Below are 16209 nucleotides of genomic sequence, written 5' to 3'. Positions count from 1 at the left end.
ATGCTCGTCTAACATCAGACCAACTAATTTTACTTCTATGCTCATGAAATAACATTAAACAACAGAAGTTACTGCCATTAAGACTAAATAAGAACAGTTTTCACAGATTTGCACTGGATTATTGAGTTATTACAGTCACGAAATACACCAATACAGTTGCTTTAGACACACTTGGAAACCAAATATTTACCATCAAATCTATTTTGCACATAGAAATTTGTGGTCTTTCCAATGACACCCTAGATTCAAGTAAAGCATCATCTTTCTTATCTTATCTACCCCTAAAAAGTTACTGTTATTCTAGCATAATTCCTATCAGGATCAGAAGTTGCTGAAGAGCTTCCATCTCCTTAACCAACATGTTGCAAGTGAGTCAGACTTAAGGCTTTCTTTCTTTAATTTAGAAGAATGGGAGGTTATTTTGGAGGTAATCAACCTATTATTTTCTCTTCTTGATTAATTAATTCCATATGCCTAAGGCTGTCTGAAGGATGCAATTTCATTATATCTTCTTGAGGGAAAATGGAATCACAGAGACATTATGAGAGAAGTCTGCATTAACAAAATGCCATTTTGGTAGGAAATATTTAGTTCTTTGTGTTGATGCCCACAAGGAATAAAATAGGGTAAATGTTTTCGAACAGATTTTTTTTTTTTACAAGTGGGTAAAAACATTCCACAGAAATAGACTACAAAATTGTCACAGTTGTCTAGTGGGAATATAATAGCTAGTAAGTGTATGTGTGTCCTCTCATGGAGCAGTGGCTGGCACACACCCCCATCTTCTGTTTTCCTTATTCATCTGAGACATGGGAGGCAAAACACCACAGTACTAGAGGAAACATAAAATCAAAGTATTAGCTTTTCCTTTGGTGATTTTTAAAATCACTTTCATTTAATTTCAAAGGTCTGTAATAGATGAGTGCTTGTGGTAGAGGGACAAAAAAAAAAACAGAAATAAAGGATTTTTCTTGCCCTCCAGCTTAACTAGTTGTTTTGGGGGGGGATCTCCTATAATCATTTCTATTTTTCATGAGTTTCACTTAGTACAAGACCATTTCGAAGACATGGCACAGTGGGTGCTTAGGAAACAACATGTCCAGAGGCACTAGTTCACATCAGTAGCTCATGTACCATGCTTTTATGCCCATGTTTTCAAACATTTCAGCTGTGCAGATTGACAGTGTCAAAATCATCAAGAACAATGTTTGAAAATTCAGAATAAATTTACTTCATCCATTTGTATTTTTTCTATTTACGTGTCCTGACCATTTATACATTAAATAGGCATCAGCAGAAGCTGTCATTTAGTACTTTCAGTGGCTTCCATCTAAAAATAACCATGCTGTGGTGTTCTGCAGTTTTAAACAATCCTATTAGTATTCCTAACCAAAGGGAAGGAACAGCTTCAGCCACCTTGTTTTGAGAGAGGAAGCCTTTCTTCTCAATTTTTGACTGAGTCCAAGCTATTAGTGAATGAAATTATGATGATTGAAGAGAAGTTTATCGTTTGTTAAACAACTGGCTTCTCTTGACCCATCTTCTTCCAGGAAAATGTCCACCTCATAGAAAGCACCATAGAAAGATATCATCTGCAAAGAGGGCAATGACTAAACGATTCTTATCAGTGAAGATATTCCTGCCATGCAGTAGATGAGCATATCTATGAAATGGAAAGTCAGATTGGATGGCCTTATTCTACCTGCTCTATATTTAAAGGAATTTACAGTCCGCAGGATTTGAAACATAACTTACCAAAAAATTGTATAACCTGGTGAGATTGTTACATCATTAGCCTCATATACGCTTTTTACACAGGCAGAATGTCAGACAGCTCTTGTATCCTGTACAGAAGGGAATCTATGCAATGTTGTTAATGAAACTGCACTTCTGGGCCAATGTCCAAAAGCACCAGCCAGTACTGCGATTGAAAGAGTCTTCATAAATGTGATCTTAGCCTACCTCTTCTCAATGTCCTTGTTTTGTGATTGTCTTTCTGGTTGTTGGCTGACTGACTTTCAGCCACTGGAACGTGCTTTTGGGATACATTATTTGTGTCTTTTGTTAAAGGATGGCCAGTCCCGAACAGTGAGGCAGTTCCAGTTCACTGACTGGCCAGAACAAGGAGTGCCAAAGTCTGGAGAAGGATTTATTGACTTCATAGGCCAAGTGCATAAAACAAAAGAGCAGTTTGGTCAGGATGGACCAATTTCTGTTCATTGCAGGTAAGTAAGCAAAGCCTCAAAACAACTCATGTGCAGATTTGTTTTTTTCTGAAGTTGATTGCTGATTGCAATGAAGGTGTATATGTAAATGGAATTTCATAGGTGAACTATCAGAAAATGTAATCAAATAGAAGATCAAAAAAGGAACACATGGGACTGCTTTACAAAACAGAAACTGTTCTATGATATCCCACTTACACAGAAAAGGTTCTTCTGAAGCACATGGAGGCGCATGATTTTTGTTTCATTTAAAAATATCTCTAGTGCAATCTGGTCAATGCTACGCACACAAAGCAGCAGGAAGAGCCTTATCACAGGCTGCTATATCTGATATATTTTTTCCACTGGTAATTAAAAGTGAGGCTCTTACTTTAGTGGGAATTATTTGCTGTAAACAAGCTAGTTACACCTCAGTAGTATATTAGTATTAATCAAGGTAAGACAAATAAAAATAGTAACTATCTCAAGAAAGGGAACAGAGTAGAAAGCGGTGTTTAGAAACTTTGTCAGTCAAAAAATCATTGAGGTTTGGATTGGTGAGTTCTAACTTCAGAATGTTATGCCTATTTTTTGATGTGATGACTTCCCTTAATTCTTTTACAATTGATATGCAGATGAAAACAGCCTGCAGGGCATGCAGGAATAATCCATGGTGGGCTTTTTTAATATTCTTGCATTTTTTATTTATTTTCTTTACAGTATTCTAGAGTCTCTAGCAGATGGCCAAAAATAATATCTTTATCTTCTATCTCTTATTTAATAAATTGTTTTCTATAAATTCCATTAGGATTTCAGATACTCATTTTTGCAACATTAAATTATTTTTGGTAGATTAAATGTTATCATTTATATAACAGAGATGCAAAATACTGATACAGGTTCCAAGTCCTTCCTGCAAGCCACATAATGCCCCACTACTAGCATGAAGACAAAATGAACAAGTTTACTAGAGCATATAAAGGTAGAGAGTGCAAGAAATTCTTGTCGTTCCAACGCCAGAAGGAACCAGAAGTTCTTAAAATACTAGTGTGTTTTGACAGAGTTCTTTATGCTCCCCTAATCTGAAAGACTGACAAAATAAATGTGTTGGACTTCTTGAATCCTACTTTTTTTGTGTGCCTAAAAATTTTTATGGCCTGCTAAGGAGAGCAGCACTGCAGAGCAGTGTTTGGTATTCATTTGGCAAGGGAAAATGAAGGACAACCATGACAAAAACAAGCCTTATTCTTCCTGACATTAATGAGTTTTGAGAGCAGAGGAGTAATAAGCAATATTTATGCCTTTATGCAGACATACATAGGAAAGCAAAGTGATGTTTTTCTTCTAAGCTCTTCGTACCGTGCAAACTTGTCCACTTGTGACTGCAATGAAATACTGCTTGCAGTAGGTTATGCATCCCTCCAAATGGGTGTGATCTTTCATGGTGAAATTATAGAGATTTCTACCACTGACTTTGGTAGAAGCGAAGTCAAATCCAGTATAATTCATCATGGTTGGGTCTTTAAAGGTCTAATCATCATTGTAATGACAATTTAGACATTGGTAATGCTAATCATCATTATCAATGTTAGTCAATTTACAAGAATAGGAAATTTCCCTAGCAAGTTTATTTGTTTCTTTCAGGAAGTACAAAATCCTGGGTATCTGCACTTTCGTAGTCTTTGTGGAATTACTGTAATAATGCCTCCAGTTTGTACCATGATGAGTTTTTAAGGATTTCTCTTGTACAAATAAATTCTTCAACTGACAAACTCCCCTAGTGGAAGGAAACCACATTTTTGTGGTTTCCTTCCCACTCTACACATTTTTCACAGGTTTGCTTTTTCTGTTACACAGTAAACCCCTGCCACCCACAATTCAAAAACATTCTCCTTCTCTGGCTTTTTTACAAATAGATCAGCATGTTAAAATCTAAAAACTTCTAAATCAATCATTCAGTTAATTAAAAAATAGTTAAAAGAGCAAAGGACTGTTCACCTTGATGAAAAATTTTCACCTCAACAAATTTTAGATATTTATAGTCTTGTTATTCTAGCTTTTAGCTGGACAATAAGGAAGACCAGCCTTACCCAGAATGCATTTAGATGAACATTTAACAATAAACTCTTATTTCTTACAAAAATATCAGTACCTACTCATGACTCATTGAAGCACCCTACCTTTGGTTTCTAGCTGTTTAAACTTTGGTGAATCATACTAAATTATGAAGTAGTGCCCTCACAATTTTCTAAATGCAGAATTCTTTAAAACCTGTCACATTGCTTCATTAAATGTCGTAGCATGAGCTGAAGATTAAAATGCTACTAGTACTGATGTGGACTTTCATCACTCTTTAGAAATCCTAAGCATCGTCTGATATGAATTGATACAATGTTAAAATATGCTTGCCACTTTCAGGGGAACAGGGTCAGTTTCCTATAGACTTTACCAAAATATTACACTTGATGGCTAGTTAGCATTTGCAAGCATCGAGATCTTCCCATATTAGTCTGTCTTCCTCTTAAGTAGCTTCTCCAGATACTTTTTCATTTCTTAACAACACAATACAACAAATCAATTCCCTCCTTTTGCTAAATTGAAGAGTTCTGAGTAGGGTTTTTTTTTGAAGTAATAAAGATTTGGTTAATGTGTAAGGCTAGAAGTCCTCACGTGTATTTAGAAAATCATACCTTTTTGTCAGATATATTTAAACAGTTGAGCAGGAGCAGGAGCAAGGAGAATGGAAAATGGTAATCTGCCTTCACTCTGCTGGTCACTTTCTGGGCTGCTTGGTTTAGATCACGCTGTTGTCAGCTCTATAAAGTCCAAGCAGGTTCCAATGCTATTTTTTGAGTATTTTTTCAGCATGTTTCTTAAATTTAGCCTTCTAATTGCCTCATCATAGAGAGGAGACCTTACACTCCTCATCACATATAGGTAAACCAGCACTGAGATCATGATGTTTTGTCAAGTTTTTTCTCAATTTCCTTTTGCTTCAGCTCTCCAAAGGCCCACAGGTTATACAAAATATGCTAAATCAAATCACATATATTTAATAGCCCTAGAAGTGCACTGATCTAGACCAAACACTACAATACCATCATACAATTTGGACATTTGATTTCCACACTAGTCTCTGTGAATTCACTAGATCTCTGTCACAGTCCGTATCAACATTCAGAGTTCTTCAGTTTTTCCCTGCTGTTCATGTTCTTCCACTCTTTTGTCTGGTGAATAGGCATCACAAATCTCCATCTTCCCAAGTCTATATGACTAGACAAAACCTGGTGAAATTACTGACATCAACAGTGAGATGACGGGGTGCTTAATCTCCACCCATACAAGTTCAGACTTGGAAAATAATTTTTTTCTTTGTAGTTACCTCTCTCTTTATCCAAGAGTCATCTTCATGAATAAGTGATTGCTTAATTTTAGTAACTGACAACTATTGGCTCTATTGATTACAGGAATTTCTATGGCTTCTTGGGAGTTTTAGCTAATAGCAGAAACCAAAGACAGAACCGAGAGCAACCAAGCTGTATATTCAAAGATGACATTTCAGACTAATGTAGACATGGTGCACATATATCAGTAAAGCTAAACATCCAGACTGACAGACTTGAATAAAAGCTGTGTCTTAAGGTTTTTGTGTATTCATTACTTAAAATGCAGTGTGTATGAACAATTTCCATATTAATCAAAAATCCCCTGACTATCTCTAACTTGAAGTAGAAGGTAAACTAACACACTGAATATGTGCAAAACAGGGCATATACATAAACAAACTAAAGTAAAGCAAGCAGTAAAATACAGTTTGGCATCTTTTTCTCTTGTCAATTCCAGCATAGATCATTGGCAACAAACATTCTCATTTTCCTTCACCATGCACTGATTACTATATATCTGGATGAACAAACCAAGTCACTTTGCAGTGAAGAGTGGAGAATCAGGAAGTACTTAGTAGCATATGAAGTTTGCTTGAGATTAATTATTCTTCTGAATGCAATAGTTTCCTGTGGAATTTTGTTTATCAAGCCTTTCCCCATATAGAAGTCTGTACACATATGGTGTGTTGTAACCACACATAATTTGTCAGCCAATTCTTTCAGCATTAACTGCCAATTAATATTCCTTTTTTCCTTTCTTATTTTTTTTTCTTTTATTGCAACAGTGCGGGTGTTGGAAGGACTGGAGTATTCATAACTCTGAGCATTGTGTTAGAAAGAATGAGATATGAAGGTGTTGTAGATATCTTCCAGACTGTCAAAATGTTAAGGACGCAGCGGCCAGCCATGGTACAGACAGAGGTGAGCAAAACAGTATCCATGTACGACAGTGATGGAAAAGAAGAGGTATTTCCACAACCAAAAAATGCACAGATAGAGACTGTATAAAATGTGCTTACATTTGTATCTTAAGTCATATAATGACTATATGACTACAGTATAAACTCTTCCATAAAGGTACTGCAAGGACTATTTCCTGTTACAGCAGTAGATACTGCAGGCTGGGGAATAAAAAAATTATTTCAGGAGTGGATCCTAAATTATGGTAATTGAGGAAAACCATTTTCCAAGAAGCATTTTAATTGAAACTTTGTTTCCTGGCAGAAATGTCTGGCAATAAAGAAGGAGGGAAGTTCTTTCCGCAGGTGAATCCACTGATTTTTTTGTTCTAGGAGCAAAGCGTTGTTCATGGCTTCAGAGTGAGACTATATTATTTATACAGTTTTCTTGACTTTGTGTCACCAAGCAAGTGGCTGTTTGGCCTGAAAATCATAATGGTAAATTCAGCATTCAGGAAAACTATGGTGTAAATATTTTCTGTGTTATCTAGAGTGCCATAGAGAAATAAGGAAAGGGATAAGCAATATCAACTGATTTCCTGGGCCTGGGTGCTTAGAACTGTGTCATGTCATAAAGAATACTTTCAGTTGTGCTTAATTTCTACTTAAATTTCTGAACAGGAGACTTGAACTAAGCCAGAGCCAATAGGGTAGGAGAACCAAGCAAAAGGGCAAGAGAAGGGAAACATTTTAGGTCATACATTTATTTTGTATAATTTGATTGACACTGGCCTTTAAATTAAAGTCTGTGAACTCTGAAATGGTTCCCCAGAGTTTGCCATTTAGCACAAGAAAATTAAACTTGTTCAATAAAAGCTGGATAGTCTTATTTTTAAGAAGACAACTTCATAAAAACTTATATGAAAAATAAAGATACTTATTTTTAATCTTGTCAGTTAGCCAGGTAAATCACTGTGACCAAACTGAAGAGTTAATTCCATTTCTTTTCCATTACCATCATTCTTCTGGATAAGCAAAATGAAAAATGACTGCTTTCTGTCGTTTTGTTTCCAAGAAATAACTACAGTATACAGAAAAACTATGCTTCCTGGAGCCTACCTGACAAATACAGAGTTCAGCTATGCAATATATTCTCCCGCCTCCTACTTTGACTTATTTCTGTATGTTACCCTTCATGCCCCCTGCTGAAAGTCGAAGTGTTGTATACTCATTTGTTTCAGGATCCTGTGGAAAACAAATCTCTCATTTAGTGGTATAAACTGCCAGGAAATCTAATCTTTATTCAACAAAGCACTTCAACTCCACGTAGACCACACAAGCACTTAAAGTTTACACATATGTCTACTGCATTCTCCCACTGTTCCAACAGGAAGCAGAAAAGAACTGTTAGTGATCATACTACTACATTAAGGCAAATATCTGATAAGTTTCCTGGTCTCCAAAATAAATTTTATTTCGATCTTAACAAGTATAACCCATGTGGGGTTACCACATAGCACTATCAGATAAATAAGCAGACCTTGATATTTTAGATGGTTTCAGAAGCAATCTCTCTCTTTTTTTTTCTTTTTCTTTTTTAAATTTTAAACCCTGAGTGGCAGTTGCAAATGGGTACACAGATGTGCCTATTTTAGTATAAATGTGCAATATTACATAAATGTGCAAAAAGACTGCTGTGTGGAGGTGAAGATAACATGTAATGCCAAATGTTGGAGTGACCAGAGGTATAAGCAAATCTCTCACCACACTGAACTTTTCTCTGCTTCCAGGTGTGGGTTGAAATGCAAACCTCTTTAATATTCATAATGTGCTTTAGCTGCATATTTCCCTCTTAGGCCCTTTTCTTGCCACAGGCTGAGATACCTTCACATCTTCATCAAAGCCTATAGTACTGAAAGGTTGGGATTCCCTTTGTTTCCTTAACATGATTTCTAACCTGGTTGTTTTACGTACAGCATTCAATATTAAGGCTGTAATGGATTTTGACACTTAGTTTGTTGTATTTGCTGTAGAGTTAATTGGATATTTTACTACTTATTTTCAAATACGTGGGGGGAAAGCATCTTAGCATGCTCCAGTGAGAAGAAAGCTTTATGCTGATGTTGTATTAATCCAGAATAACAAACAGTCAATAAGTGGGTATATGGTCTCTGCACAAAAAAAGAAGCTGCATTCTGTGGAAAATGTTAATGCATTAAATGAGTGTCTATCTTCATGTGTTGTATCTCAGACTGGATTCCTGTTATGTCAGCAAAAGAATATTGCTGAACTGCAGATGCCTCTGTGGTGTATTTGTCTGTAGCCAAAAAGTATTCACTCTTAGTTGAAAGAAAATAGAAAGCAACCAACAAACTGGCTTTTTGATGCTTTTGTTTTCTATCTTTCTTTCTCCAGGATCAATACCAATTCTGCTATCGAGCCGCACTGGAATATCTGGGCAGTTTTGATCACTATGCAACATAAAAACCCGTCGTGGATTTTTATTGCAGGCCCTTTAAGATCCAGAGAGCCGCTTCTGAGCCATACGATGTGCTTTAGAAGTACTTCTTAACTCTTCGCTAAGGAGCAATTATTGGGGATATATAAAAAAAAACAAATGAACAAAAATGGGGATATTTAAAACAAAAATAACAACAACAACAACAACAAACTATTCCATGTGGACCAAGAATTCACAGTTTAATAACGTAACCATAATAAAAGAATCCTGACCACTGAGGCGTCTGGAGGATCTAATTTACAGATACCTCAAGGGTTCGACATTGGTTGAAGTTAAAGGGAAGAGGAAAATGATCAGAGAGAATGATCATCTTGTTCAGGATTTCATGCTTTTGCAAAGAAGAATTTTGAGAGAACTGCAGTTCAGTGCAAGGTGTTTATTAAAAGATTGGGTCCTGGCTTCTCAAATAAAGCGGACTCTTGACTTCAACATCACCCCTTCCCATCATACTGCTCATCATAACACTTTAGGGAAAATGTGGGAATGATTAAAAAGGAAGTCCTCGATTTAGTTTTTTAGTATTGTAAAGATACTGCTGACCTGTGCTTCATTTTTAACTGTGTAAACTTTTTCCTTTTTTTAACAAGAGTTTATCGTTCATTGAGGTGAATTAAAGAAAAGGTTGCATAACTGTTAATCTTTTTGTTTAAAAACTGTAGATTTTTTTTTAAGCTGTAGAATTGTTATCTGTAATATCGTGCTGTAGAAATGTTAAATAATTTGAAAATATGCACATTTTTGTGCAGTACTATATTTCTCTACAGTACCACAGTCTTGTTAGGTATTACTTTTACGGTTTTGTTTGGTTTATTTTTCTTTAAGAAAATATTCATTGTAATCAGTTAAATCAAAATGGGGCTTTTTGGTTTCTTTTGGAATCAACAGGGAGGCGCAAAGTATAAAGATGCTGCTAACACACACGCGCATGCACACATATGCACATGCACACCCACACCCTCGCTCTCTCTATATATATGTATGTATTACTGTCTACCCTTGTCTAATTCTCTGTATAGTTACAGAGATACAGATAGGTAGATATTCACACACACATAAACATACCAATTCTTCCATATCTGGATTTATCAGAGCATTGGGAAAGTTTTTCAGCATACTACAATTACATTAAACTACTATTTGATCATCTCTGCATTTCCAAGGTCCATAAACTTCTGTTTCAAAGGGAAGTGAGGAATGCACATCATTGATATTTGAACGTCTTCTCTATCCCAAACAATATTTCTATCCACATTGCCACTTGAACACACACACGCACACACACACACATGCACACACGCACAGAGTATGTGATTTAGGCTTCCAGTGAAGTTCAATATTTGTAACACTATAGTGCAATAAGAAATCATATTATTAAATGTAGGAGGTGTGCATGTGGGAAAGGTCAGTGCATATCCCTTTAGGAGGGGAGAATGTTGTAATATACTAGGTATTAAGATGTTTTAAAATTGTATTCTATAGTATACTGTCTATAGTGTGCGCTATATAATTTACATTTACCGTATGTAACAGGGCAAAGCCAAACACACATTGCTCTGTGAAATCAAACGTTTTGTGGCATACAGCATTGTTTTGGGATGCTGGGTTTTATTTTAATTTTACATTTAGAGTGCCTTATATTTGATGCCTATTTTGAATAGCATTTCTTTAAGTTAGCCTTCATTTTGTATTTAGTTCAGTTTGTTCATGTCTCTGTTATTCTTTTCAAACATTTTAATACATGTATCAGACAATTTTGAAAAATATGCATTTCCAGTTTCTAATGAAGTATGGATGGTAATAAATGATAACCCAAAACATGTAGGTAGTCAAGGCCCTTTATCTTTCCATATTTCCAGTAACAGACCAGCCCACAAAGTAAAAATCTATTTCTCATTGTCTTTTAAAACCCACTGTGTCACTGGTTATTGTGTTATCATTGCAGAGATGTAGCAGTACACTAGCAGTAGTTAACACTGGCAGTGTTCATGCATCTTTTTTTTATCTTTTTTGGGCCAAGTCCTGGTCATTCAATTGTGTCAACAGAGTACTAAAGTCAAACCATTGCTTTCAGTGGGAGGGTTCATGTAAGGCTGGCAAGACTGAGCTGACAGGATATATTTGAGAGTGACACTAGATTTTCTTCATGAGAACAAAGAAAATTCTGTAAACAGCACAAAGTACTTTTTGAGACTCTTGATAAGATGCCATTTACATTGACCCTGGTTTCCATCATGCCTTCTACCATTGTCAATACATGAGTATCAAAGGAATTCTTTCTTTGGGGTTTCAAATAGAAGTATTGGTATGACCTGTCAATGTGACCTCAACTTTTTTTCTTCTTCCACTTTGCCCACTACTAGCAGAAAGAAAAATATGAAAGACCAAACTCTAGCAAGCATTGTATTTGAGCACTTTTGTAAAGAAAAAAAAAAAGAAAAAAAAAAAAAAACGAAAACACAAAAATATAAATATATATATATGGAATGAAGGCTACCTCAGAATGAGATTCTATAACTTACATCTGAACCAGAAAAAAATGTGCACTATGTTTCTTTTTCTTCTTCTTTCTTGATTTGTATTTTAAAATAATTATTGAAGTGCCAGGTTATGTGGTGTGGTCATGTTCTTCAGCTCAAATGCAGAGGACCAGAAAAAAACTATAATCAAAAAAAAAAACATCATTTTGGAAACATAGACTAGGGAATATTCTTGCACACTGGATCTGTAAAAGAATCAGAGCATTCTCCCTAGCAGACTATCTTGCAAGCTCCAAAGAAAGTAAAGGAATAAAAAAAAGGAAAGCAGAGCCAATTTATGAGGAAAATTGTTGTATAACTAACTATTCCATTTAGTTTTTGTGTTTCTTAAGATAACTGCTAGCATCATTGATGTGCATTCCACTTTCTGTACTCTTATATGCAGTCTTTCTACAGTTAATTTAAGTTGTGAGCTTCTTTGTCTACATACATCATACATTTCCAGGCTTAAAATTGGTTTCATCAGCGTAACCAGTACGGTGCTATTATTTATGTTTATATGTGTAGTTATGTCTAATTTTGTAATTAGTTGCAATGGGAAAAAAAACCACAAAATATATAAAAATGATTTATACCGAAGCTCAATTTAGCTCTTTTTTAAAAAATTATTTGAGTGGTTAGATAGCAGAGAGGATAGCTGGGGGAAGGAGTGGCCCTCTAGGGAGATTTGCACTTTCTATATATACCTTTGTACTATGCACTGCCCTATTGATTCTACACCCAATAATATTATAACTTGAACCCATCTGTAAGAAACTGCTTATAAAATCCACTTGTGTGTATTTAAATGACACAGAACATGTAAAAAGGAAAAAAAAAAGTTTGCAATGGCTAAAAAAAATGCAACTGCTTTTTTTCCTTTTATTCTCTCCTATTTTTCTTTAATTTTCTTTTTTCTTCTTTTCTTTTCCTTTTCCTTTTTTTTTCTTTTTTCTTTTTTTTTTTTTCTTGGTGCCCTGATACTCCATAGATATCAGAAGGCTGCAGGTCTCATCATAACCATCTGTTATGTGGCTTTGACATTCAAGCTTGGAGTGTCTTTACAAAGATAATAAAAATTGTGTTCTTTGCTCTTGTTTTGGATGCATAGACTGAAAAATTTAAGAAATTACCTTGTAAAATGGCTTGTTAAAAAAGATACAATTACCTCTAATTAGTAGTACGCGTAAATGTTTTACAGAATGAAAGGCGTGCTTTTTATTTTCTTACTTCGTTACATTGGTGGCGAGAGAAAGTCTGTATGAAAATCATTTCTTTGCTGACACAAGTTCCATTTGTTACAAATGAATTCTAATAAAATGTCAGTGTTATGCAGCCCTGGTCTTCTTTCTTAAGCAGCACTTTTGAAATCAAAACTTGTTTCGTCACCTCCTGGTGATAAAGGAGTTTAATTGGAACTACAAAGCAGTCATTAATCATCTTAACTAGCAGCTGGACAGTGGAAAATGCGTTCTTAGGTTAGCAAATATATATCATCTTTAGCAGCAAATTTTGAGCCAGCATAGGCAATCTCTTTGGCATGAATTCCCATAGCTTTATGAATTGAATTGAAATTATCACACTTTACATTCCTCAGGAGTTCCCCTTTGTGCTTTAGAAATGTATCATTACATTGAAAAAGTAGACCTCTGTCCCACCTAAAGAGGGGAAAATATCCCCATTGTGGGTCAAATTGTGAATTTTTCTGTCCTGTGGATTTGGCAGGTTCTGGAGTAAATCCAAAGTCACTAGTCAGAATTCAGTTACAGAAAATGTGGCAAGCAGTCATGACAGATTTTTGACTCATTTCTGCTCTGCACTGCATGTGCAGTGAGTGCAAATGTGGGTCTCTGAAGCTGCTGTCCAAACACTGTGCGAGTGTTTTCAAACGCTTTGAAAAAGTTTTAAATGAACATGCCATGTGTATTGAGGCAAGCTACAAGGGGCATGGAGATCTAGTCAAGGATAACATAAAAAAAAGACTTGCTCTGTTTGCTTGTTTTGAAAGAGGGCAGGTTTTATCTCCAAGATTGCTTTGTTAGTAAGGGAACACAGTCCATTAGCCACTAGTATTAAGTACATGTAAATAAAGAATTCTCTGTGCTGGAAGGATGTGCAAAGACATAAATATTAGACTGATTTCTAAGAACTTGTATTCTTCTTAGCCTAATTTCCACGTTAAGATGGTGATAATAGTGTGAATGTGAAGCCTTGGTATTCTTAGAGAGTATTACTAATGTTTTTCCACTGACTTCTGTGGATTTTACTGCTTTGCAGGCTGCCTTTGGCTTGAACCTTTTTTACATAGTCTGTGCAAGGTGGTTTAAAGCTGTGTTATGTAAGGGTTTCTTTAACTATCTGAGTGGCTTTGGATGGCGCCCTTTAATGTCAGCATTGACTTCTTTGGATTTTCCTGTTCTGTGCATCTAGCATGGGCCAAAATAAAGTGTGAAAATGAATATTGATAAAAAGATTTGGCTATGTATGGGTTAATACATTTTAAGTTAATGAGTTTCAACAACACTAGTTCTAATTCATGCTTCCTTCACAAATAAAAAAACATTTTTATGTCATGTACTTTGAGATCATTAAAGTTAAGAAATGCTGTTGAGGTGTGCAATTAACCCATCTCAAAGCAAAACAATACCTACAGACTTTCAAGCACAATAACACTGGCATCTTTTCAATATTATACAAACACTTGAACCAAATTCCCAGATTCCCAGAATCTTTGGTGTTCTTTAATTCTGGTATCTCTCAAAATGAGACAGTCAGTCCTGATTCTAGAGCAAGAGAGGATTTCCATCTGTGCTTTGTATTTCTTTTCCCATTGCCTGCTTCTCCCAGTCACTGTGACCTTAAAACAAACGTCAGCTACTGGTAGAGGTATAAGTATTGAAAAAGTACTGATGAAGAATATATAGAAAGAAATTGTTCACGGACCAGAGTGTCTAGAACAGGTCAATACTCAACAGATCAGTACCCAGTGAAACCTAAAGAGCATTAGTTATCACTGGTCAACAAAGGGACAGAAAAATGTTCATAGAAATTGCTGAGTCCTTTTTGCTTCAGATGTGAACATGGCCTCTTTTTTTTATTTCCTCGTAAACAGCTGTATAAGCAGAATGATCTTTAATTACTTTTCACAGACTGGAATTTTGAAGAAAATAACCAACAAATTTGCTGATGTGTAAGCCAACCTACCAGTCAGTGATAAATTACTTCCTCTTCCATAAAACTTAACACAAAAAAAAAAAAAAAAAATCCTGCCTGTGGAGCTGCTGAATTCTATGAAATAGCCTTGCATTTTGAAATCTTGAAATTTAACATCTTCAGACAATCAAACTTCAACAATAACACTTGATCAAATTGTAAAAAATGTCCACAGAAGGTGCCAAATGGTATCAATATTACTTCGTTGTCGAAGAACATCCTTAAAGCAGTTTCTGAAGTGTGAAATAGTGGTACTTTTTTCAATCTGTTACTGTGCATGGGGACATGAAGCACTGATGGGTTATGAGGCTATGCACCTGTAGCAAATTTTTATCTTAAGACCTGTGGCAAATTTTAATTTAATTTTTGTTTGTTTGATTATTTTTTATTCTATTTTTATTTGTTTATTTTATTTTATTCTATTTTTCTGTTTTATTTTTAAGGAGGGAATATTGATGCTCTGCTACTGAATGCAACTATTTTGAAAGTTACTTAATTCAAAAACTGAAGGATTTGAATAATGTAGTTGTACTGATATTCAAGAAAGTATTTTCTCTTTACACTGTCCTGTGTGTTTTAAACAAGGTGGTTCTATTCTTCAGTTCTGCTTATGAAGGGTACCACAGTATGATGCAGAATATTTTTGTATTACTAATGTAATGAGTCAAGATGGAAGGAAACATCTGCCGACTAGCTTTCAGAGGAAAGCAGAATGATAACCTGCAAATGAGACACTGTAGTGAATAGAGATCATTTTGCATCTAAACTATAAATAGGATGTTTTTGAACCCAAAATGCATTCAGCTTGCTTCTGTCAGCAGAAATCTTTATTATTGTAGCAGGAACAAACAAACAACCTTTCTTTGCCAATAAAAGCAGTTCATTATATATTCAAAAGCCTTATTGGATCTAGAATGTAAATCTTTAAAGTAAAAATTCCCTGGAAATGCCTTTCCTTCTCTCATACATAAAAGCAAGAAAACAGAATGTAAGTTTTTCTTCATTGGAAGAAATTATTTGAAAATACATTAGCATTACTATAGAATCATAGAATGGTTTGGGTTGTAAAGGACCTTAAAGATCATCTAATTCCAACCCCTTTGATACCTCCCACTAGACCAGGCTGCTCAAAGCCCCATCCAGCCTGGTCTTGAACACTTCCAAGGATGGGGCATCCACAATTCCTCTGGGCACTTCTGGTCTTTGAAAATCCAGTTTGCTTGTGAAATCTGGTAGGGTCTAAAGGACTTGAATAAGCCCAGCATTCTACTGTGGTAGGCACTTCACAAACATACAGCAAATTCTCATCCATACAGCAAAAGAAAACAAAGCATCATCTAGAGGCTGAACATGCCATTTCTGAGTTCATGAGGCAAATCAGCGTCATCACTGACTCTGAAGCCAAGCCAGCTATCACTACCACTACAAGGCATCTTGTTCAGACACCATGGTTATTCAAAGCACACAAAA

General features: G+C 35.5%; 1 protein-coding gene across 24 annotated transcripts in view; it reads left to right on the top strand.

The window, feature by feature from the left end:
- PTPRD (protein tyrosine phosphatase receptor type D) overlaps positions 1 to 15620 on the top strand; it is a 1287856-nt gene extending 1272236 nt beyond the window's left edge. For all 24 annotated transcript variants that reach the window (XM_074569146.1, XM_074569145.1, XM_074569143.1 and 21 more), the window contains 3 exons: positions 2071 to 2225; positions 6376 to 6511; positions 8905 to 15620. In XM_074569146.1, the coding sequence (XP_074425247.1) occupies positions 2071 to 2225; positions 6376 to 6511; positions 8905 to 8973 (360 nt within the window). In that variant the 3' untranslated portion in view covers positions 8974 to 15620. The remainder of the gene's footprint in view (positions 1 to 2070; positions 2226 to 6375; positions 6512 to 8904) is intronic.
- Positions 15621 to 16209: the final 589 nt, after the last annotated feature.

This window comes from Larus michahellis, chromosome Z (assembly GCF_964199755.1).
Source record: "Larus michahellis chromosome Z, bLarMic1.1, whole genome shotgun sequence".
Lineage (NCBI taxonomy): Eukaryota > Metazoa > Chordata > Aves > Charadriiformes > Laridae > Larus > Larus michahellis.
Note: the sequence above shows the minus strand (reverse complement) of the source record. Positions and strands in the feature narration are given on the sequence as shown.